The sequence below is a fragment of the Globicephala melas genome, unplaced genomic scaffold (genome assembly GCF_963455315.2).
Source record: "Globicephala melas unplaced genomic scaffold, mGloMel1.2 SCAFFOLD_339, whole genome shotgun sequence".
NCBI lineage: Eukaryota > Metazoa > Chordata > Mammalia > Artiodactyla > Delphinidae > Globicephala > Globicephala melas.
Window position 1 is genome coordinate 14,544 of NW_027207508.1, and position 24,555 is coordinate 39,098.

Consider the following 24,555-nt stretch of genomic DNA (forward strand, 5'->3'; position numbering starts at 1 on the left):
ACTTTTTGGTTCTAACAGGTTTTTGGGTTAGGGTTAGGGTACGGGTTAGGGTATGGGTTACGGTACGGGTTAGGGTTAGGGTTAGGGTATGCTTTAGGGTTAGGGTATTAATTAAACCTCTCCCACTCTCTAGATACCACTTAGCAACTAAAGGAATATTATTTGGGTTCCAGCCATGGAGAAGACTTCAGATACTAGGATAACACAAAGAACACACATATTATAAATAAATCACATTAGGATTTTGTTTTTAACCTGTACATTAAAACACTAGTGCTTAGGAAATCTAATGGAGGCAGAAGCAGTAAAGGGTAGTTTTATGGGAATAACATCACAGTTTTCTGTAGAATACACAGATTTTGACTGGGTAGAAAGTCAAGGAGGAATGCTTTTGTTCTGAAGATATAAACCTTCTTCTAAATTGAGCTGTTATTGGAAGTTAGGAATTTTTTGTTGCTGTTGTATTGCTTTGTGTTTTCATGATTATTCTGCTTGCATCTCCCTTGTTAAACCTTTGATTTGGGGAAGAGTGCCGTTACTGGAAATGAGTTTACAGAATTATTCTCAAAAACGGAAGGAAATGGTTCTCACCTAAATATTAAGAAATAATCTCTATACTTCTATACTGGTGTACTAACAGAATTATGATTCAGGGATAATAATTCTATGAAATGTAATTAAACACACAATATATATTTCTTTCTTTTACATTTCCATTGTTACTTTTTAAAAGTACAATTATAATTCAATGCTTTGTAACAAGTGAAATTTTAAAGGATTAAAGGGAAAGATAATATTTTACCACTTGCCCTCCTTTCCCACTCCCTGAAACGACCAGCACAATGTGTAGCTTTCTCATTTTATGCAGGTGCTCCTTACATGTGGAACATCATGTTTCTCACTGTAGAAAAACAGACTTAGCTCTCACACCTTTTATAGGCTACATAACAGTCCGTAGAACAGAAGTTCCAAGTATTTCAGACTGAGCTTTTGAGGGACACTCAGGTTACTTTCTGTTTTATTTTGTTTTTTTGCTAATTTGTTTTAACCCCAGAAAAATATTTTTTAAAATACAAAAGAAAAAATTAAGTCACGGATAAGGATTAGGGTTTAGGGTACGGGTTAGGGTTAGGATACAGGTTAGTATTAGGGTACAGGTTAGGGCTAGGTTTAGGGTTAGGGTACGGGTTAGGGTATGGCTACGGGTTAGGGTTATGGTATGGGTTAGGGTACGGGTTAGGGTTAGGGTACAGGTTAGGGTTAGGGTACGGGTTAAGGTTAGTGTATGGGTTAGTGTTAGGGTACAGGTTAGGGTTAGGTTTAGGGTACTGTTTAGGGTACAGGTTAGGTATGGCTACGGGTTAGGGTTAGGATACCAGTTAGGGTATGGGTTGGTGTTAGGGTATGGGTTAGGATTAGGGTACGGGTTAGGGTATGGGTTAGGGTTAGGGTACGGATACGATTTAGGGTACAGGTTAGGGTACGGCGACGGTTAGGGTTAGGGTACGGGTTAGGATTAGGGTACTGTTTAGGGTATGGGTTTGGGTTAGAGTTAGGGTTAGGGTACGGGTTAGGGTTAGCGTACAGTTTAGGGTATGGCTACGGTTTAGGGTTAGGGTACGGGTTAGTGTTAGGGTATGGGTTAGGATTAGGGTATGGGTTAGGGCACGGGTTAGGGTTAGGGTATGGGTTAGGATTAGGGTACGGGTTAGGTTACGGGTTAGGGTATGGGTTAGTGTATGGGTTAGGGTACAGGTTAGGGTACGGTGATGGGTTAGGGTTAGGGTATGGGTTAGGGTACGGGTTAGTGTTAGGGTACGGGTTAGGGTTAGGGTTAGGGTACAGGTTAGGGTTAGGGTTAGGGTTTGGGTTAGGGTACAGGTTAGGGTTAGGGATAGGCTTCTTGTTAGGGTTAGGTTATAGTTTAGGGTGTGGAGCAAGGGTGTCCTGAATGGAGTGGCTTGGGGTCAGGAGGCTAGGGTTAGGGTTAGGGTATGGGTTAGGATTAGGGTACTGTTTAGGGTATGGGTTTGGGTTAGAGTTAGGGTTAGGGTACGGGTTAGGGTTAGGGTACGGGTTAGGGTACGGGTTAGGGTTAGGGTACAGGTTAGGGTTAGGGTATGGGTTAGGGTTAGTGTATGGGTTAGTGTTAGGGTACAGGTTAGGGTTAGGGTTAGGGTACGGGTTAGGGTACAGTTTAGGGTATGGCTACGGTTTAGGGTTAGGGTATGGGTTAGAGTTAGGGTATGGGTTAGGATTAGGGTATGGGTTAGGGCACGGGTTAGGGTTAGGGTACAGGTTAGGATTAGGGTTAGGGTTAGGGTTAGGGTATGGGTTAGTGTATGGGTTAGGGTACAGGTTAGGGTACGGTGATGGGTTAGGGTTAGGGTATGGGTTAGGGTACGGGTTAGTGTTAGGGTACGGGTTAGGGTTAGGGTTAGGGTACAGGTTAGGGTTAGGGTTAGGGTTTGGGTTAGGGTTAGCGTTAGGGTTAGGGTTAGGGTACAGGTTAGGGTTAGGGATAGGCTTCTTGTTAGGGTTAGGTTATAGTTTAGGGTGTGGAGCAAGGGTGTCCTGAATGGAGTGGCTTGGGGTCAGGAGGCGGAGACTGTGTTTCGTGGGAGATGCTTGCACACCTGTGACATTTCGTCCTCGGGGTCAGCACGGCAGCACGGATCCACCATCTGCCGATTTGTCTGTTCCTTCATCGCTCACTCATTCCCTTGCTCATTCATTCATTCACCCTCTCGATCTGTGACTTGAGGAGTTACTAAGGGTGCACTCTCTGCAGCAAAACACAGGACGCAGAGGGCCCGAGAGACCTGGCCGTCGGTAAGACTCAGGCCTGCTCAGCGCGTCACTCACGGTGAGCCCGGGAGTGAACTGTGCCCCAGGGCAGGGGCTCCAGGGGGACGAGAAGACCATGGAACTGGGGTGCCGCCGCTTCCCGCCTCCTCTCCCTCAGGCTCCCTGGCCTGCCCGCGTCCCTGTGGCGCAGCTCTGTGTTTGGTCACTCTTTGTGTGGCAGAGGTCTGGAGGAGATGGTCAGCGTCCTCATGGGAGCATCCTGCTACCCACAGAGCACCTGGGACTCTGAATCCACGTTCAGCAAGGGGAATACTCTGGAGCTTTCCAGGCCCCAAAATCCTGGGTGCTTGGCTGCGCTCCCGTACCCACTTCTTATGCAGTCTCCCTGGAGCCCCCATCCCATCACAGTGAAGATCCAGAAGGCGTTATGTGAGGCCCTTTCCGGTCTGGGCAGCACCAGGGCCCTGGGGCTCTTCCAGGCCCAGAGCATCTCTGAGTGTGTTCCAGTGTAGTGAAAAATTGACAGTTTTCACACAGTGTAGAACAAGCCTGGCTGTTATTTATGGTTCGTGTTGTGTGTGATTTTTCATGGTCTTGGAGAGTCCCAGCATTTTTCTGATGCATCAGCACATTTGCCCACAGCACATGCTTGAGTCCACAGGCTCAGGGGTATTCCTGGGTTCTCTGGTCAGGAAGGCCCAGTCAGACCGGAGGGGAGACTGACCACACCCAAGGCCTGGTCCTTGTCAGGCAGAGGGCGGGAGGGAGTCCAGTTGAGGCAGGATTGAGGCTCATTCCAGGAGGGCCATCCTGACTGTGGTCTGAAGAGATGCTGCTGCTTCTGGGCATATATTTTTCTAGAGGAGAAAAACACAGATGTTGTATAGAGCATGACTTGGACTAACAGGCAAAGGCAAGTCAGTGCAGGCCTGCGAGAGGGGGATCATATCTCCCAGATCTCTATGGACTGTAGACCCAGCACCTCCCCAATCAGCCCCAGGTGGAGCAGAATTAAGACATACAAGAAGTGGACTTGGGTCAGACGGCAGCTTTGTGATTGTGCACAGAGACGGCTGACTGTTTCCCAAATCCAGGGTTCTAGAACTGGGGCCTCTGGAAGGCATAGGCATTCAGGAATATGGTGAAGTGCTTATAGAAGAGTAGATAGCAAAATGTAAGCCTCAGCCCAGAGCAAGATACCAGCAGGATAACACAAGACCCCCAGTCCAGAAGTAGCACAGGCATGACCTGCAACTGACACTCAGACGTGCTTCTCCCACGAGCGGCTGGGGCAGCGGAAGGCTCGGCTGAGGCAGCTGAGCAGGCTGGGTCTGTACCCCACGACTGGCAGGGCAGAGCGTGCTTGAGCCTTCAACTAGCCTCTGTGACAGCTGCAGGACCATGACCATCTTTATTTTCCAGGGACCATCTTCTGTCTCCTCATTCTTGGGGAGGCTGAAACAAAAACAAACTTTATGAAATTTCCTGAGCTTTTGTGTGTATGTGTGTGTGTTACGTGAGTGTGCACAAGCATGTGCATGTGTGTGCTGTCTGTGCACAGGTCTGTGTACACCCGAGTGCATGTGAGTGTGTTTACGTGCAGGCAGGCACATATGTGTGTATGCACGTGTTTTTGCATGTGCAGCAGCACGTGTGATTGCGTGCATGTGTGCATGTGACTGCAGCGCATCATTGCATGTGTGTGTGTATGTGTGTGTGAATGCAGGTGTGCTTGGGCGTGTACGTGCACATGTGTGTGTACACATGTATGCTGTGGGGGGATGAGGAAGGCGTGGAGTTGTTGCTTTCTGGCGCCGCCTTCCCCCACCCTCCGTTTTGCTGTTGCCTCAGTGCTTCGTGGTGAAGTGTGGAGACTCAGCAGGAGGGTCACTACCCGCTACCGTGAGCGATCTGTCTGCTCACCCTCATGGTCACCCATCTGTCCAGTAAATGTCTCTGAGCCTGTGCCATGTGCTGGGACCTGGGGCCCACGGGGGAGCAGGCGTGTGCTCTCAGCTCTGCTCGGCCCAGCCGGGCGTGGGGCAGAGGAGCTGCAGGCCAGGCGTGTCTGCGGAGGGAGAGCTTACCTCTGGCTGGTGGGTCAGCGGAGGTGGCAGCTGAGCTGAACTGAAGGAGCGGGGTGGACGGAGCTTGCTCTAGAGGAGGGTGGGGGCGGGGGCACGGGAAGGGGCTGGGTGCCTGGCTCGCGGGGAGGGCGCATCGCAGAGGGGCTGCAGGGGTGGCCAAACAGCTAGCTTTGACTTCGTTTTATAGACAGAGAGAACAGCTTTAGAGCCAGCTTTACAGGATCAGGCCCCCACTTTTCCTCTGGTGGCGGCTGAGGGGTTTGATGGCAGAAGAGAGAAGATGGGCCGAGGAACAGGGGTGACGGTAGGGGCTGTGCCTCCGCCAGGCTTCCAGCCAATTTGTGCTGGTCCCTTGGGTCCACAAGGTTAGCAAGCACCTTGTGTGAGGCCGGAATGAGGCTTCGTCTTCAATCCCTCTTTCCCAGAAGTAAACGCAACACAGTTTGAAGTTGGTGAGACTGAGGGGGCCATCTTGCCAGAAAGGCAAGTGTCAGTGTGGGCTGGGGTGCCCACCCGGGGACAAGGGGGACCCTTAGCCAGACCCGCAGACCCCAGGGAAGGACACGGTGTGCTCAGAGAGGCAGGGATAGTCAGGAGAGCCAGGTGTGCAGAGAAGGCTCGGCCAAAGGGGCCCTGGGGGCTCAGGCACTCAGGGAGTGAGGGGAGGGGCGGCCAGACAGCCGTGAACGAGGCCCAGGGGTCGACGGACCAACGGTTGTGCTGTGTGCAGGGTGGACACACAGGGCCCGAGGCTGTTCTGTAGGGAACGTCTCCCGGCTGCAGTGGGCTCTGGAAACTGTCTGCGGGCCGCCGCTCCTCCTGGGGCTCTCTGGTCCAGGCCCCAGCCGGGAGCCGCCTGTCCAGCCTGCCCCGGCTCCACCTCCGGACTGCGCAAGGCTGGACGGTTGGGACGGGCTCCTCGTGCCTCCGTTGCCATGACCTGTGACGTTTCCTTTCCAGTTGCCGGATTCATTATAAGGATATGTACAGTTTGTTGCGTTGTCTTGCGCCACCCGTTGGCTCAGGGAAGAACTGCCCTCGTAGGTTGGCCAGCCAGGTGTGCTACTCCAACTGACATACCCTTCCCTGCCCGAAATGCAGACACAGCACACACTCCCTGCCTGGTTTGGGAATGATGACACCTCACCTCTCGCCCCTCCTGCCCTGTCCTGCCTGCACTCCAACCTCCTGGACACTTCGGTTCCCCATCTGACTCCCGACCCCTCCAGCTGGCTGGGGACAGGCAGCCTCACGAGACGGTGCGCACAGAGCTTTCTGGCCGGGCCGTGAGGATGGGGACCGGGTCCCACCTGTGCCAAGGAAGCAGGCGTCTCACCCGGATTTGCCTCTGGGCTCTTGAAGGTGGACTGAAGGCCAGACAGTCCAGAGGCCGAGGGCGCCCATGGAGGGGGTGTGGGCGCAGGTAGACCAGGAGCAGCTGCCCCTCTGGTCAGGAGAGTCCAACAGCCCAGGGCTTTCTGGTTGCTGGGGGGAGGAGAGGGCGGAGGCCGTGGGGCCCAAAGACAGGTCCTGCTTCACCTCTGGATGGGGCCACTCAGCTGAGGCCAGGAGCCCTGGGAGGAGGGCCAGACCCTGGGGTGGATCCACCTGCCAGGAGAAGGCTGTCCGCCTTCTCTCTTCGGTGGCCTGAACCCGCCTGTGTCTCTGGGAGCCCAAGCAGGTCCCGTAGGCAGCCATCCCAGGGGTGGAGGTGAGGCTTCAGGACTGGTGGCCCGTCTGCCTCGGAGGAGACACAGTCAAGAACCCCTGGACACCTCCCTGAGTCTGAAGCCTTATCCCTTATGTTGGTCCCAGCCCTTCCTGGCGTGCTGTCAGGAGGGTACAAGAGTGGCACCAAGCCACATCTCACCCCAGCTGCCCCCCCGCCCCCTCTGCAGTCTCCCATTTCCCACCCAGCCGTGACCCAGCAGCAGCCCTGCCCCGGGCCGGCCTCGGGTGTCTCTGGGCCTGGAGCTGGCCTTGGCCCCGTGGACTTCGTCTCTAGAGCCTCGGGGCTCCCTGCAGAACAGCGTGGTTCTCGCTCTCGTTTTCTGGCCTGCTTCAGACTTTTCTCCACTTCTTAAGCCTCTCGGCTAGCTTGGAAGCCAATTGAGCGTGAATTGGCTCATCAGGCAAGCTGACGTCTCTGCTGTGGGTCTCCAGCCGGCCCTGCTGGTCACTTAACTCTGCCAGCTGCCCTGGCATGGTGAAACAGCTCTTTTCCAATTTGGCATTACCCATGGCTTCTGAAAGTGTAAAATCAGAGTTGACAACCCAAAGCCGCCCCGATGCAGCCTGTCATTCCCTCCATGTTCATTAGCTCAGATGCCCCCCCGCCCGCTCCCTGCGTGGGACCAGAGTGCGGAGGTGAGGCTGGGGCAAGGAGGGGATCGAGCCCAGCAGAGAAATCCCTCATTTGACCTGTTTTTTCGTTTAATCCGACGCTGGTTAACTGGCTCTGTTTTCTTGTCTGCTTCCTCCCCCTTCCCTCCTGCTGCGCCCCTCCCGTGGACCCCACTCTGCCTCTGTCCTGTGGGCCGGGCCTCCAGTGGGCGCATCTGTTACAATGATATGTTTGAGATGCTGAAACACATGTCCCCGCCCCTGGGGCTGGGGAAGAAATGCCCTGCTCGAGTTGCATACAAGGTAGACCCCTCGCCCACACCCTGCAGGCTGTCTGTGCTGCGGCCGGGCTCCCGTGTCTCTTCTGGGGCTTGTCCATCTGTTTGTCTGCTGCTGTGTTGTCTCACTGTTTCTTTCTCTTCTCTGCCCCGAACATCTCTGCTTCCTTCCCAAACAGAGGGAAGCAGACACCACGAGGTGTCCCTGCACTGGCCCCTTGTCCCCCAGGGCTGCCCCTCTGAGAGCCCCCGGGGAGGCTCGGGAACATGGAGCTGGAGCCCACCAGCTGCCTCTTCTCCTTCCCTTCTCTTCCCTAGAAAGGAGGGGACAGACCAGCTTTTTTGACAGAGCCTGTTTTTGTTCCGAGCTCAGGACCACACTCTGCTCCTCTGTCCCCTAAGCCCCTGATGTGGGTGGAGTTGTCTAGCCCTGAGGGTCCGACCCTGGGGGAGCAGCGGCCTGCAAGGTCTCTGCAGGGTGCACCTGAGGAGCCTGCCCCCAGCCCCGCATGTGCAGAACTTCCCGGGCTGGGGAGGGAGCGTTGTCTCTAGGGCTTCGTGGGTTCACGGAGCCTTAAGAAGGAAGGGTGCTGGAGAGAGGCATCCTGCCTTCATTCCTGGGGCTCCGGAGGGCCCTGTGGGGTGAGAACAGCCTCTGGGGCCTGGGCGGTCCCATGTCCCTCCCACCCTGCTGCTGAGGGCCCAGCGGCTGAGCTGCAAGGAGGGGGGTAAACTGAGGACACCGCCAGGCCTCCCTCCCGGGTGGGCGAGCAGGCCACATGGCCCCATCCCCAAGCCTGCTCCCACCTGCCCCTGCATCCTCCGTCACCCCCTTGGTGAGTAAGCACCTCCCATCCCTCCAGCGCTCCGCCCTCTCAAGAGCCTCAGTGCTCCGGAGACTCAGCCAGCAAGTGTCTGGGGCCTGACTGCTGTCTCCCTCTCTGAATAGGCTTCCCACCAGAGCTTTCATCTTTCTGATTCTGTCCACGCTGTCTGTCTCTGTGCTCGATTCTGGGCTTGCATCTCTCCCCTGGCTCAGCACAGCCTCTGGGAGCTAAGTGGCTCCTCCAGGCCATATGCAGACGCCTCTAGTGTCTTCCTTGGTCCTCCCCTGCCCGGCATGTGAGTCGAGCCTGCCTGGAGGCCGTGCATGAAAGGCTGTAGCTTTGTCCCCAAGAAGGAGAGCTGTGTCCACACTGACACCTGGGGCCAGGGTGGGCAGCCAGGGCCGTGACGGGGTAGCCTTTGGAGTTCCTCCCCGGGTGTGCTGGCTAACTCCAGGTTCTGGCAGTGAAGAGACCAGGTGAGGTCTCGTGGTGGGTGGAAGTGGATGGGCTTGGTGAGCTGGGGAGGGTCAGGAGATGCACAGAGTGCCATGTCCAAGAGGGTCTAGGCCCAGGCAGAGACTCCTGTCTGTTTGCCCTGGTCTCGCCCCTCTGCTGCTCCCTGAGATTCCTGGCTCTCTGCCCATTAACTCTGAGCGGGCACGACCACTGCTGTACCTCCACTGGAGAGTGGCCACACTCAAGGGGCCTCCTTCCTCTGGGCTCCTTCTAGCCCAGAACAGGGTCGGGGTGGAGGTTTCTGGCGGGTGGGAGCCAGGTTCTGTGGCCCATGGACCTCCAGGCCCACAGGACAATCCTCTCTCCTCCACAGACATACCCAAGAGGGTGGCATAAAGGAGTCGGTCTCCTGGGGCACTCAGAGGACCCAGGAGGTGCCCTGCGAGGTGACGACGCCCCTGGAGCGTGGCCACTCCGCGGAGATCCCGGTAGTGCAGACAGGAAAACCGGTGAGGGCTCCCAGGGCTGGGGGCCGAGTTGGGGGTGGGGTGAGAGTGGGAGGGTGAGGGCGAGAGCAGGATGGGGGGAGGCTGGCATGGGGGAGAAGGTGAGAGTGTGATGGGGGTGGGTGTGACTGTGGGGCTTCTGTCCCCCCAGGCTGTGGATGTCCAGATGCAGAGCATGCCCCTGAGAGGCCCTGACGGGGAGCCCCAACCCGGGCTGGAGAGCCAGGGCCGAGCGGCCTCCATGCCTCGCCTGGCAGCAGAGACTCAGGTGGGTGGCCTGGGAGGGCTGGGGTCATGGGAGGGGGTTGGGGGTGAGGAGACTTGGCGTGGAGGAGCTTGTGTCCCACATGCGGGCTTTGCTGGGGTGGAGCCTCCCCGAATGCACTGTAGCCTGGACACCACCGGCCCTGTCTGGAACCCTCAGAACACGGTGCTGGCCTCGAGAGGTGTGGCCAGGCCAGCAAGAGTCCCCACTGCCCCGTCACTGACCCAGCCCTTCCCTGTCTCTGGGACACGCCGCTCCCACTCCAGCTCTTCACTCCCCCAGAGATCACACACAGGGCCTCCTCAAGCCACCCTTTTCCCTCATGTCCTCTCGGAGCCCTGGGGGTGACCCTGCTCCCTCTCTGGACACTGGACGTTCTTTCTCTGGGACTCGCTTGACCACCTGGCAGGAAGCCCCTGGCCAGGGGGCTACAGCACTGTTTCCCGGGCTCAGCCCCTGGGTTGAGCATTCCTCTTCCAAGCCCTCACTCCCCCGTCTCTGCCCACTGCGCCTGGTGCCCTCCTGGCCTGGCCACGTCCCTTCGGTGCCAAGCTGGCGCCTCTTCTCCCTCCTTGCTGCTTGAGCCCGAGCAGTGGCTCTGGGTGAGCCCATTTCCGTGGGTTTCCGTGTGCTTTCAGCCCTGGGGGAGCAGCCTCACGGTGCTGGATGGACGGAAGGGCTGGCACAGTGGTCTCACCGAGGCCGCTGAGGAAGCTCTGCCCCCCCCCCCCCCCCCCCCGCCCCGGGATCCTTCCAGCCAGGCCAATAGGCTCCCTCTTCCTTGCACCTCCCTGTCCTGTAGGGACGCTGAGGCCAAGAGGCCTCCTGGGCCCCGCCCGGCCTGGGAGAGACAGACAGGCACACAAACAGCATTTTGTGCAAAGAGCGCTTCTGAAGAAGCGGTGGGTCTCTGATGAGCAAGACCAGTCCAGGGAGAGGGCGGGGCTTGGTGGTCCCTGAACCCCAGCCCCGCAGTGGGCCTCCCCAGGGACCCTGCCAGACCGCAGGCCAGGCCCTCCGTGGCGCCATGCTCCCCCCTCCCCCCCCAGCACTCTGGGGCACAGCCTCCCTTGTCTGGGGAGACGCCCCAACTTCAGGGATAGAGTCCCAGGCCCATTCCTCCCGATGGGACGTGTCCTGTGGTCTGCCCAGCCCCGGGTCATGGCGGCTTCCCCGCCACCCTGGGCCTCCCTGGACCCCACTCTCAGGCCGTGCGCGCACCCCTGTCCCCGCCCGCAGCCGGCCCCAGACGCCAGCCCCATGAAGCGCTCCATCTCCACTCTGGCGCCCCAGCGTCCCCCCGTGGCTCGTTTGTGCAACGCCGCCCTGGACCGCGCTCCGGCCAGCCAGGCCGCCCCCCACCATCACCACCGCTGCCATCGCCGCAGGGACAGGAAGCCGAGGTCCCTGGAGAAGGGGCCCAGCCTGTCCGCAGACATAGATGGCGGTGCGTGCGAGGGGTCTCTCGAGGGGCGGTGGCTCGAGTTGGGGGTTCAAGAGCACATGGGAACCCTCTTCCTTTCTGCACCTCACAACCCCACAGCCAGCCCTGAGCCTGAGACCAGGCAGGAGCCCCCCACCCAGCTCTGCTCTGGGACCCTCTGCTGGCCCTGGGGGGCCAGGCCGGGGTGGGGTCTGTCTCGCCGCCGGCTTGGCTGTGCTGACTTCTCCTCTCCCCGCGCCAGCACCCAACAGCGCCGCGGGGCCAGGGCCGCCCCCCGGGGGACGGGCCAGCAGGCTGCCGGCGGGAGCGCAGGCAGGAGCGGGGCCGGTCCCAGGAGCGAAGGCAGCCCTCCGCCTCCTCCGAGAAGCAGCGCTTCTACTCCTGCGACCGCTTTGGGGGCCGTGAGCCGCCACAGCCCCAGCCCTCCCTCAGCAGTCACCCTGCGTCGCCAACCGCTGGGCAGGAGCCAGGACCCCCGAGACAGGTACGTGGGCCTCAGGACCCCGCCTCGCCCGCGCTCCCTGGGGTCCGGGAGGGAGCCGCTTCCCGTCCTGGTTCCTAGGCCCAAGCCTGCCCTCCTTGCTTCCCGGGCCCGTCCATCCTGCCGGGCGGAGCCCTGGCCCTCCCGCTGTCCAGTCCCTTCTTTGCTTTCCTTCTGACTGAGCTGGGCTGGGCTGTGGTCTCCTGGTCCCTGGCCCTGTGCCTATCCCTTGCTGTCACCACCATCCCCAGACTGCCATCCGACTCTCTTGGGGCCGCCCCGGGTCCATCCCAGCTGCCCGCCCCCGCCCCCCCGCCATGGCTCTCCGCTGCGCTGTGCTCTGTTCGCCCTGTCCTTTGACTGGGGGTTGCTGTGTTCCCGTTTCCTGCAGGGCAGTGCTTCAGCGAACGGGAGCCCCCTGCTGCCAACATCTGGTGCTAGCACCCCTGGCCGCGGCGGGCGGAGGCAGCTGCCCCAGACCCCGCTGACGCTCCGTCCCAGCGTCGCCTATAAGACGGCCAACTCCTCACCCGTCCACTTTGCTGGGGCTCAGACCAGCCTCCCTGCCTTCTCCCCCGGCCGGCTTAGCCGTGGCCTTTCAGAACACAACGCCCTGCTCCAGAGAGACCCCTCAGCCAGCCCCTGGCCGCCAGCTCTCGGATCGGCTCCGACCCGTACCTGGGGCGGCGTCTGGACAGCGAGGCTGCTGCCCGCACCCAACCTGAGGACACGCTCACCTTCGAGGAGGCCGTGGCCACCAACTCGGGCCGCTCGTCCCGGACTTCCTACGTGTCCTCCCTGACCTCCCAGTCGCACCCCCTCCGCCGGGTGCCCAACGGCTACCACTGCACTCTGGGGCTCAGCTCTGGCGGGGCCGGCCGGGGGCGGCGCAGCTACCACCACCCCGACCAAGACCACTGGTGCTAGCCGCACCGCGACCGGCGGGCGCGTCCCAGGTGATGAGTTTTATCATCCGCGCTGGGCTCCGGGGGCGCTCGGGCGCTGAGGCGGGGGCCGCAGCCCCGGGAGGACCGCCTCGCCCCTGCGTCTCCTCCCTCGCGCTGGGTGGAGCGGTTTGTAGAGGGATGTGGCTCCCCCTCTCCCCCTCCCGCGCTGCCTCCCTGGGTCTCACAGCTCAGAGCCTACACAGGACGCGGCTGTGTGTGCTGAGCGGCACTGGGTGGAGGACCCAGCATCCGAGGTGTGTGCTGGGAACGTTTTGCAGGAGGTCTGAATCTTGTGAGGATCATCCTTCATGCAAACGTGTGGTGCAGAGGGGCGGGCGAGACCTCAGGACAGAGTCGGTGGTAAACCGAGCAGGTCTCGTCAGTCCCCGCACACCAACAGTCCGGTGGCGCCCTTCGTACCTAAAATGGCAAATAGGCACTAGAAACACACGCCGATGCTCTGTCCTCTCCCAGACACAGTCAGCCCTGACAGGGACCAAATCTGGACAACGTTCTTGCTGTTGGTTTTGATTTTTAGTCACGACACCCTTCACTCGTTTGTTGACTCTATATACTTGATCAGAAAATAAAAATAAAAAACCAGAATAATGGGGAAGGGAATGTTAACATGACTGTAAAACATGAAACCTATAGGAGGACCTCAGCCTCTCAGGATGTGTGTTCTCGGCTTGCTGGAGGACATGCTCTGTGTCCAGTCCAGGCGGCCGACCAGACCACCCCGGCTCCCGCGGCTCTCGACCAAGTGCCTGACCTCCTAGCCCCTCGCGCGGGCCCCCGGGGGCGGGACGGGAGGCCTGTGTGGACTGCGAGTGGGCTTTGTGGAAACTGTTGCAAACAGCAACTGAGTAGAAAGCGGATGTAATGGAGAACGTGCAGAAAACATGCAGTAGGTCCGTCGTAGTTGGAATGAAGCGGCCGTTTGCCCTTTTTCCTCGAACCAGTAGAGGCTGCAGGGCACGTGTAGCATGGCCCGCGCGGGCCGGCCAGTCTTTCTACACCCGATTCTCAGGGACGGGGTGCCTGACAGGCAGGGCGCAATCTCTGTAGCTGTGCAAGTTTCTTTTCACAGAAGACGCATCGGGGAGAGGCTGGGGGGAAGCGGGGGAGGTTGGATGGGTGGGGGCAGGAGGAGTGCCCGCGTCTGAGCGGATGAGGGCAGCTGGGAACCAAACGGAAATGAGGCCGGAGCTCGGAGGAAGCAGCAGCTGCTGCAGCTGCTGAGCTGGGCGTCTGAGCCCACACTCTTTCTGGCACAAGAGGTGGGAAAGCAGGCAGCCAAACGAAGCCCCGCTTCAGGGCCACATTCAAAAAAGGCCACTGTTGGGACGTGGTGCATAAAGCACTGGAGAGCCTCTGTTTTGTGAACAAAAGGAGCATTTAGATGAGTAGATTCGGGTGTGTCCTCCGCAGTTTGAAATGTGAGATGATCTCTTTGCCGGACCATTTGAGTGTTCCCATTGGCTTTTACCCCATGATTCTCCTAAAGAGACTTGGAGTGTGATGTGTGTGTGTGCGTGTCTGTGTGTCCCCGTGAGTGGACGCCGTTAACCCATAGGGCTATGCAACGAAAGACACACGTTTTATATTAGAAATAAAACACACAAGACCGCCACCTGTTCTAGGGTTTGAGCATGATTGTGACCAAACCATTTTATAGAATTTCCTTACTCGAAGGCACAACACTCTGAAACTTTAAAATAACAGAGTATTTTACTCAAGTAAGATATAATTAAAATCGGAATCTCGGGCTGTGCATGTCATCCCTGGCTCCTGCTGCAGAGCAGAAGCTTGTGTATTTTGGTAGATGTTTTGTCTCTGGTCCCTCTGCCCACATTATTTTGAGTGTATTCATTCTGTGCAGAACCACAGCTGCTTCCCCAGGCCATGTTGGGCAGAGAATCCACTTTTCTGGACCCACCCAGCCATGCTGGCTTGTCTGGATTCTTCTAGACACTGGAATTGGTGAAAATTACAGAGAGCAGGGGATATACTGTCTTGTTTTCCCGACTCTGCGTTTTGTTTCTGTACTGTCTCTTCTCAGCTGTCACGTTTCCCCCCAAATCTCATAGTGAGTTGCCAAATTTGAAGAGCATCAACCAGTTGTCTGCATCTGGAACCAGTCAAGCAGTGGCTGTAGTTTGAATAAGTTCTGTGTGCATGTAAAATATATACATATATACATATATTCAAGTATGTGCATGACATGTATATCTTCGTACTTTTTGATAAAATGTATTCATTTGTTAATTTTTAATTATATTTGATATAAATCAAGGGTTTGTTGCAAAACTTTATATTTAAGAACAGTGTTTAAAAAAAACAAAAACAAAAAGAGAAGTCCCAACCATGCACCACAACTGGGACTTGCTTTAAAAAAAATTCTGTGATTGACTAGTTTGCTGCCTGAGTAATATTTATCAGCCAAACTTTGGATTCTGCTATTGTTTCTACAATGACATTTTGTATGAAGCAAAGTCCTTGGATTAAAATAAAACTTAGCAAAAAACAAAACACCACCATGCTGCTGGGTGATATATGCAAGGGGTGCGGAGCCAGGCGGATGAGCCATCTCCGTGGGTACAGGGCTCGGGGGCGGAGGGCACAGGGCTCAGAAGAAGGTGAGAACCTCTTCAACTTGCTCTGGGGCTGATAGGATGCAAGGGTGGATTAGGCCCAGCGTCATGGTGAGGATCAGGGTAGGCTTGTGGCTGGAGGAGCCAGGATAAGGACTCATGGGGGATGTGGTTGTTTTAGGGTTAGGAATACAGTTTGGGAGTTGAGCAGGCATTGGCTGAGGTTTGGGGTGGCTGTGTTGGGTGGGTTAACGGTTAGAGGTTAGAGTTAGGTTTGGGGTTGAGGTTGGGATGTAAGTTAGAGTTGGGGTTAGGAATTAGAGGTTAGGGTTAGGTTACAGGCAAAGGGTTTGTCTATATAACCACTAACAGTGTAGGGTTATGTGGGTATAAGAACTAAGGTTTTGTTCAGTTTACTGTATATTAGAGTTCATTTAGAAAAGGCGTAATTGAACAGGCTTAGGTTTCAGCCAAAAATGAAAATTATGGTTCTGATTACACAGGGAAAAGGGATTGGAGTAGGGTTCAAATTTTCAATCTGTTCTAATATGGACCTATATTCGGATTAGGGTTAAGGGTGGTGTAGGATCATGGTCAGGCTCAGAGGTTAGGGTTAGGAGTAGAGTAAGGTTCAGAGTTAGAGGGTCAGGAGTAAGGATAGAAATTCAGGCTCAGGGCTCAGGGTTAGAATGTAGGGTCAGGGTCAGGGTTAGAGGCTCAGGGGCAGAATTAGAGGGTACATTAAGAGGATGAAGGGCTTCCCTGGTGGCGCAGTGGATAGGACTCCGTGCTTCCAGTGCAGGGGGCCTGGGTCAAATCCCTGGTCAGGGCCCTAGATCCCACATTCATGCCACAACTAAGAGTTTGCATGCCACAACTAGGGAGACCGCATGCCACAACTAAGGAGTTGGCAAGCTGTAACTAAGGAGCCCACGAGCCACGACTAAGGAGCCTGCCTGCTGCAACTAAAGACCAGGTGCAACAAAAAAACAACAAAAAAAGAGGATGAGGTTTGGAGGGATTAGAGTTAAAGGATGCAGGCTAGAGGGTCAGGGTTAGAGGGTTAGGTTAGATTGTCTGAGTCAGGGTCAGGGTAAGGGTTAGGAGTTTACAGGGCAAGGTCGAGTATATAGGGGCTAGGGGTTAGGAGTATTAGGGTTTAGGTTTAGAGATTAGGAGGTTAGGGTTAGGGAGTTAACAGTAGAGATTTGGGCATTAGGGTTAGTGGGTTAGTGTTAAGGATAACTGGCCCACGACCCCCCCAACCCCACACCTCTGAGTCCTCTAGGATGGACAGGACTTGCCCTGGGTCACTCATGAGTGTGGGGTTCACCTGGACCGCTGGTTATCTACCCCCCGTCCTGGAACCTGATAGCAGAAGAATGAAATGTCTGCTCCGGTCACTGACTGTTTCAAATCCAACTCAACCTCAGTCAACAGTTGTTAGGGCCTCAGAAGTCCACAGGGTTTCCTCCTACCATCTGAACTGGAAAGAGTAGTGCTGGCCCCACTTGGCCTGGGCAGCCCCGGTCCAGCACAGGCCTGGCTGAGGTCACTCCATGGTCATGTTATGAATTTATACAGAACTTGGTGCAGCGACCTACCAGCCCCCAGATGCTGCCTCCTGAGGGCTGGTGGGGCCCTCCTGGGACTGCAGGCATCCTTTGTCCCATCTGAGTGGGCATCAACAGACATCAAGTCTCAGGACAGCCCTTGACCTCTGACCACACAGGCAGGCATCTGTGGTCCTCCAGCTCAGGCCAGTCTGGTCCCCGTCAAGCCTCTGTGGCCAATTACTGAGCTGACCATGCTGCTGGGCAATTGAATCTGCCGCTTTCCCCAAGCCAGCATCTGTTCTCATGCCAAAGTCCAGAACCTCAGCTTTCCTCTGGGCACTTCTTACCTGTTTCCAGTCCAAACAGTTCCAGAGGGCTGATGCTACGTTCCACCCACCTTGAAGATGGGCGTATGATCCACATCTAGCCAATCCCATGGTACACCTTATGGGTGCTCTGATGGTTCAAGGGCGATGCTATGACCCAAAACCAGGCCAATGACGTTTATTTTATTTTATTTTATTTTTTGGCCATGCTGTGCAAGCGGGATTTTAGTTCCCCGACCAAGGATCGAACCTGTGCCCCCTACATTGGGAGCGCAGAGTCTTAACCACTGGACCACCAGGGAAGTCCCATCCCCTCATTTTCAAAACTGCTATGGATTTAAAGCACACAAGATGATTGTGATATGAGTGGCCTTTTCAGTATGACTTCTTTGACTTAGAATGTTTTCAATGTTTATCCATGTTGTAACATGTATTATCAGTGCTTCATTCATTTTTTTTATTGTGGTTAAAAATACATAACATGGGGATGGGGGGCAAGTGGAGGGAATGGCCCACATGCACATCATTCACGGACCCTCTGGACTGGAGGGACTCGTGAGAGCCGGAGCCCAGAAATCCGGGGATGGATAAGACACAGCGTCCCCTCCAATTCCCGTAAGCACCCCTTGCTCCATCCTGCGCCCAAATACCTCAGCTAGGCGCTCTCCCCACTCTTTACACTCCAAACTCAGCCAGGACAGACCTCTGCAGCCGCCGCTCCCCACCCTGAAGGTGAAGCTCAGAGGTCCTGTCCCCCTTTCCTCGGAGGGACTCTTTTTGGTGACCACAAAAGGATTCGCTCGCTCAGGACAAAGCTGGTAGAGGACAGCGGGATGGCTGCGCCGGGCGTGCCGCGCTTCCTCCTGACCTTCGACTTTGACGAGACTATCGTGGACGAAAACAGCGACGAGTCTGTCGTGCGCGGGCCGCGGCGGGCCAGCGGCTGCCTGAGAGCCTGCGTGCCACCTAGCGCGAGGGCTTCTACAACGAGTACATGCAGCGCGTCTTCCAGTACCTGGGCGAGTAGGGCGTGCGGCCGCGGGACCTGCGCGCCATCTACGAGGCCATCCCCCTGTCGCCCGGCATGGGCGAGCTGCTGCAGTTTGTGGCCAAGCAGGGCGCCTGCTTTGAGGCTATTCTCATCTCAGACGCCAACACCTTTGGCGTGGAGAGTGCGCTGCGCGCCGCCGGCCACCACGGCCTGTTCCGGCGCATCTTCAGCAACCCGTCGGGACGCGACCCTTGGGGGCTGCTGGCGCTGCGGCCCTTCCACGCGCACAGCTGCGCTCGCTACCCCGCCAACATGTGCAAGCACAAGGTGCTCAGCGACTACCTGCGCGAGCGGGCCCACGACGGCGTGCACTTCGAGCGCCTTTTCTACGTGAGCGGCGGCGCCAACGACTTCTGCCCCATGGGGCTGCTGGCAGGCGGCGACGTGGCCTTCCTGCGCCACCGCTACGCATGCACCGCCTTACGCAGGAGGCGCAGAAGGCCGAGTCCAGCTCCTTCCGCGCCAGGGTGGTGCCCTGGGAAACCTCCACCGAAGTGTGCCTACACCTGCAACAGGTGCTGAGGACGTGGCCTGCAGAGGGCACCCGGGCGGGGAGAGGGTGGGGCGGTGGGGGTCGGGAAAGAGAAAGCTAGTTTTATTACTCCCTCTCCCTTTCGTTTTGGTATATCCCTCCGGGATTTCCTGGAATCCCAGGGTGGTCCATTTGGGGACTGGAGGAGGGAGCTGGGAGCTGTCCCCATCTGTGCAGTTAACCCAGCTCGGCTGCCTCCCCCAGTTCCACTGCAAGCGAATTCCGGGGTCTGGCCGCACCAGGGTGGCGCGCATATCTGAGCAGGCAGCAGTGTTTCCAAAAACCTTGTCCTCCCAGCTGGGAGGACGGGGTTCCCTGTCAGGGTAGAGAAGGAACATGTCCCGCCGCGTCGCGGGAAACTGTTGCCTTGGGCTGCATGGCCTCCCTCCTCCAGTCTTCTGTCCAGGGGACCCAGGCCCCGAAATGCCCCCCCGCGACCTCCCCCGCACCGGACTCCCTGCGGAGAGAGGTGGCGCTCCCTGCCGACGGTCCCAGGCCTAGATCTCGCTTTACCTACTGTGACCCTACACTACACTCCTTGTCTCCCTCCCCGCCCCCACTCTGTCGCATCCCCACAGGAAAAAAAGCTGGAGGGAACGGTCCCCTCCTGCTGGTGGAAAGAGGTAGCACACTGTCCCGGGGCTCGGGTCTGGCCAGCCAGGGACCTCACAGAGCCCGACGGTGTCTCCTCGCACCCCAGCCTCGTCTATGCAGCAAGAAACCAGGGACTTAACCAAAGTCACCCCACTGACGGGGCCCTCTGAGTCCCCCTCCTCCCGTATGGAACAGAAAGCCATGATGCTCTAAAGCAGAGCCAGTGGAAACCCAAGGCCCACCTCCCTCTTTTGGTGTTTCAGAGCTGTAAAGGAGGTGAAGGGGCAGAGGTGAGCGAGATCTCTCACGCTGCAGTCTGAGGGACGAGGGCGAGGTGATCTCTGCTCTCAGAGAGCCCCACTTAAGTGAGAGAGCTGGTCCCCACTCTTGGAGGAGTGCCCAGCTTGGGGAACCAAGCCTGAATACACAACAAAGCAGGCAGCAGGCAGAAGAGCAGGGTGCAGCCCACCTCCGCAGAGGGGCACAGGGGTCTAGTGTGGAGGCCCCGCGAGCACCGAGGAGATGGGAGAGTGGAGGGGCACAGGGGTCTAGCGTGGAGGCTCCGTGAGCACCGAGGACATGGGAGAGCGGAGGGGCACAGGGGTCTAGTGTGGAGGCTCCGTGAGCACCGAGGAGATGGGAGAGCGGAGGGGCACAGGGGTCTAGTGTGGAGGCTCCGTGAGCACCGAGGAGATGGGAGAGCGGAGGGGCACAGGGGTCTAGTGTGGAGGCTCCGTGAGCACCGAGGACATGGGAGAGCGGAGGGGCACAGGGGTCTAGTGTGGAGGCTCCGTGAGCACCGAGGAGATGGGAGAGCGGAGGGGCACAGGGGTCTAGTGTGGAGGCTCCGTGAGCACCGAGGACATGGGAGAGCGGAGGGGCACAGGGGTCTAGTGTGGAGGCTCCGTGAGCACCGAGGACATGGGAGAGCGGAGGGGCACAGGGGTCTAGTGTGGAGGCTCCGTGAGCACCGAGGAGATGGGAGAGCGGAGGGGCACAGGGGTCTAGTGTGGAGGCTCCGTGAGCACCGAGGAGATGGGAGAGCGGAGGGGCACAGGGGTCTAGTGTGGAGGCTCCGTGAGCACCGAGGACATGGGAGAGCGGAGGGGCACAGGGGTCTAGTGTGGAGGCTCCGTGAGCACCGAGGACATGGGAGAGCGGAGGGGCACAGGGGTCTAGTGTGGAGGCTCCGTGAGCACCGAGGACATGGGAGAGCGGAGGGGCACAGGGGTCTAGTGTGGAGGCTCCGTGAGCACGGAGGACATGGGAGAGCGGAGGGGCACAGGGGTCTAGTGTGGAGGCTCCGTGAGCACCGAGGACATGGGAGATTCTGCTGCTTAGGGCAGGCAGAGGAGGCTCAATTAGCGGGAGCCGTGCAAGTGGGCTGCCTTTCAGTCCCTCGGCCGCTAGCCCTGCAGGACAACCATCAGGAGGTCGTCAGGATTGTATTCAAAGTCGGCACTTGCAGCTGGAGACCCTGTCTTCATGGCGTAAGGGTCCCCTGTGGATAAGGGCACCAAACTCCCTGGCTTCCAGTTCTTTCCTGTCTCCAGCAGGCCTCTGGGTGCCTCCTCTGTCTTTACCAGGACCCCTTCCCACTGCACTGGGGGGAAGGAACAGACACAGCTCACAGCCCAGGAGGCGTGCAGGACTGGTCCAGTCTTGACTGGAGCAGGCTTTGGAGTGGGACTCAAGAGGCTCACTGAAGGCGGTGCCTGGGTCAGCATCCCAGAGATCCCAGGCGTCAGCAGCTGGCCTGCACATAGTTCCCGGGGAGGAATCCAGACCCCTCTGAGCCGATGCCCTCACACCAGCCATCGGAGTAGCGGCGGGTGATGCAGATAATGGTGCCCTCAGAGAAGGAGAGTTCGTCGTCCTTCTGGCGCGTGTATGGGTTCAGTGTCACCACTGCAGGGCGGGAGGAGAGGGGTGCCATGAGATGTGCCTCCTGCCCCGCCACAGGGATGCTTGTGCCCACGTACTGGACTCTAGGGGGCAATGTGGGGAGTGGGGCAGGAGGTGCCTTCTCCAGAGCCCCAGGCCTCCTCCCCAGCTGAGCTAATATTCAGTATCAGGCCAGCTGCTTCCCTCCTCTGGGGGTGCGGTGGGGTGGAATAAAAGGCTCCACAAGTGTGACACAGGCCATCCCCTCCACTCCAAGAAACTTCAGTGTCTGAGACCAGGGCCCCAGGATCTACCCATGTTTTGTAATCTGCTTTCAGCCCCCGTTCACCCTGGTCCTCCCACAATGTCTCTAGCAGGTGCTGGAGGTATTGCTCAGTAGGTGCTCTAGTAGGTGCTCAGTAAATACAGTAACATTGAACAGTGTAGACTTGGCCGAGTGAGCCTTGGGCAAGTCACTTAGTTTAACCTCTCAGGCTCAGCTTCGTCTGTTAAATGGGAGTGTGAAGATCCTAGGAGGTTAAGTAAAAGCGAGAAAATGGATGAGAAGCTTTGACTCTGGGGTCTGGTATAAAGCAGGGGTTAAATTATGTTACCCACCCACCCCCACATAACATAACATTTGCCATTTAAATCGTTTTGAGCATACAGTCCATGGCATTAACTACATTCACGTTGTTGTACAAATATTCTCAGCATCCTCCTCCAGAACTCATTCATTTTCCCTGTGGGAAATTCTGTATCAGTTTCTCTAAATTTTTGCCAACATCTGTTATTTTTAGCTTTCTTGATTGTAGGCCTTCTAGTGTGTGGAGGGGTGTATGGCGCTGTGGTGTTAACTTGCATTTCATCACGGCTCATGATGATTAACGTCTCTTCATGTGCTTGTTGACCATTTGTATGTCTTATTTGGAGAAGGGTCTTTTCAAGTCCTTTTTCCATTTAAAACGTTGGGTTGTTTGCCGAGTCCCGCCAAGCGCTCCTCCTGGCGGTTTTGGTGTTGGTGAGTCCGGCCTGGAGCGGTCTTCCGCGCCGCAGGGGCCCACGCGCCGGGGCCTCCGTAGCGGCCTCTCAGGAGAGGAGACGCTCGGCCCGCGGCGCCCGTGCCCAGAGCGCCGAGATCGTGCTGTGCCGCGCGGACGCGGCGCTGCCGGGGCGGGTTTTGGTCGGCATTGGCTGCGGCGGTCTGCGCGCCTCTCCCGGAAGCGGGCGTCCCGGCCAGAGCGCACCTGGCGCGGGGCGTCCTCGGGGCTCCTCGCCGTCGGCGCCGCGCGAGCCGGCGGGGGTCTAAGGAGCCAGCGCGCGGCGGCTGGGAACGACCCGTCCCGTGGGTCCCTGGCACCCCAGCGGCATCCGAGCGCGGAGCGGAGGGCCGCGGACCGCAGGTAAGGGGACAGGGGCTCGGTGGGGTGGGTGGAGGAAGGAACGACGAATTACACCAGAGCTGTTTGGTACAGTCGCGGAGCTACCTAACCTGGCGGCAGCAGGAAGGGCTCGCCTTTGGAGTAAAGGCTTTGAGGACGAGCCCGAACCTACTCACTCCCGTTTTACAGAACATCTGCAGGTGTAAAGCTCACTCGTGCGCGGTTTTCCTAAGCAGCCAAGTGCCCCTCCCCCGCGATGTCTCTGCAAGCAGAACCTGAGAGGGGCCGGTGCCTTGAGAGACTCACCCTTGGCCCATGGGAAGCCCAAGGGATTTATCCTGCATGGTGATTTCACGTGCTGGGACCCCCCGCCCCCCCGCCCCGCCAACCCCCACTCTGGCCAGCTGGCCCAGCCTTGGTTACTGCACTTCTCCAGCCCCAGCCGGCCCTTGGCCACCTGCTGGGATGGGAAAGGGAAGGGTGTCAGAATTTCACCTTAGAAACTTGCCAGGGGGCGTGGATTTAAACACATAGTGGTCACTCTGGCAGAAGAGAAGGGAGGAGGGCGCCTTGTTACCCTTTCATTGTGGAATCGGTGGCGCTCCTGCTGAGAGGGACCTCTCCAGTGTTTGGTGTATTGGAACTGAATAATTAGAACTTGTACAATTTTCAAATTATGTGGTACTTGAATTTAAAAGCAAAACCCCTAGAAACTCTAAGTGTTTTATAAATTGAGATCTAAAAATTGAAGGTCTGTTTTGCTTCCACTATGACATTATATTAAGAAATGTGCATTTATTGAGAAGAGAGTCAGAAAAGGGAAGCAAACAGAAAACTCAGACGTACCACTGCAGAGGCCATGGGAGTTAAGTTGTAAATGCTGCTGGCTTTCAGTAGCCTGCAGCCATTCTCTTCCTGTAGCTGATGGGATACAAAGCTCTACTGGGTTGTTCTTTGCACGGGATTGTCTTGTTTTGCAGAAATTCAGCTCAGAGCCATCTCTTGATGTATAAGAATTTCCCAGATTAGGTCCCCAGGCAGATCCTGGAGGGCCAGGGGGATTCCTTGCTTCATTATACCCGTCTGTTGGAGTAGAAAACAGCAATGACATAGTTTTCTTTAAATATGGTTTTTGGTCTATCATCCAGAGCTTAGAGTAGCTATTTCCTTTCTCCCTCAATATGGTTGTGTTCCTGGAATGAATTATTGTCATATGACCTTGTTTTTACAGGCGAGGGTGAGGGTCAGGGTCAGGGGTCAGGGGTCGGGGGTCGGGGGTCGGGGCTGGGGTTAGGGGGTAAGGGTTAGGGTTAGAGTTTAGCGTTAGGGTTAGGGTTGGGGGTTAGGGTTTAGGAGTTAGGGTTAGGGTTAGGGTTTAGGGTACGGGTTAGGGTACGGGATAGGGTATGGGTTGGGGTACGGGTTAGGATTAGGGTTAGGGTACGGGTTAGGGTATGCTTTAGGGTTAAGGTATTTATTAAACCTCTCCCACTCTCCAGATGTCACTTAGCACGTAAAGGAATATTATTTGGGGTCCAGCCATGGAGAAGACTTTAGACACTAGGATAAGACAAAGAACACACGCATTATAAATAAATCACACTAGGATTTTGTTTTTAACCTGTACATTAAAACACTAGTGCCTAGGAAATTTAATGGAGGCAGAAGCAGTAAAGGGTAGTTTTATGGGAATAACATCACAGTTTTCTGTGGAATACACAGATTTTGACTGGTTAGAAAGTCAAGGAGGAATGCTTTTGTTCTGAAGATATAAACCCTCTTCTAAATTGAACTGTTATTGGAAGTTAGAAATTGTTTGTTCCTGTTGTATTGCTTTGTGTGTTCATGATTATTCTGCTTGCATCTCCCTTGTTAAACCTTTGATTTGGGGAAGAGTGCCATTACTGGAAATTAGTTTACAGAATTATTCTCAAAAACGGAAGGAAATGGTTCTCACCTAAATATTAAGAAATAATCTCTATACTGGTGTACTAACAGAATTATGATTCAGGGATAATAATTCTATGAAATGTAATTAAAAACAATACATATTTTTTCTTTTAAATTTCCATTGTTACTTTTTAAAAGTACAATTATAATTCAATGCTTTGTAACCAGTGAAATTTTAAAGGATTAAAGGGAAAGATAATATTTTACCACTTGCCCTCCTTTCCCACTCCCTGAAACGACCAGC

General features: G+C 56.4%; 1 protein-coding gene and 1 pseudogene across 1 annotated transcript; both read left to right on the top strand.

Moving 5' to 3' along the window:
• Positions 1-10,957: 10,957 nt before the first annotated feature.
• Positions 10,958-13,540, top strand: LOC132595356 (voltage-dependent N-type calcium channel subunit alpha-1B-like). The gene is made up of 3 exons (XM_060293227.1): positions 10,958-11,017; positions 11,256-11,498; positions 11,887-13,540. The coding sequence occupies exons 1-3, from the start codon at positions 11,012-11,014 to the stop codon at positions 12,295-12,297; spliced, it is 660 nt and encodes a 219-aa protein (XP_060149210.1). The 5' UTR covers positions 10,958-11,011; the 3' UTR covers positions 12,298-13,540.
• Positions 13,541-17,751: 4,211 nt separating this feature from the next.
• On the top strand, positions 17,752-19,389 carry LOC115850722 (phosphoethanolamine/phosphocholine phosphatase-like; annotated as a pseudogene).
• Positions 19,390-24,555: the final 5,166 nt, after the last annotated feature.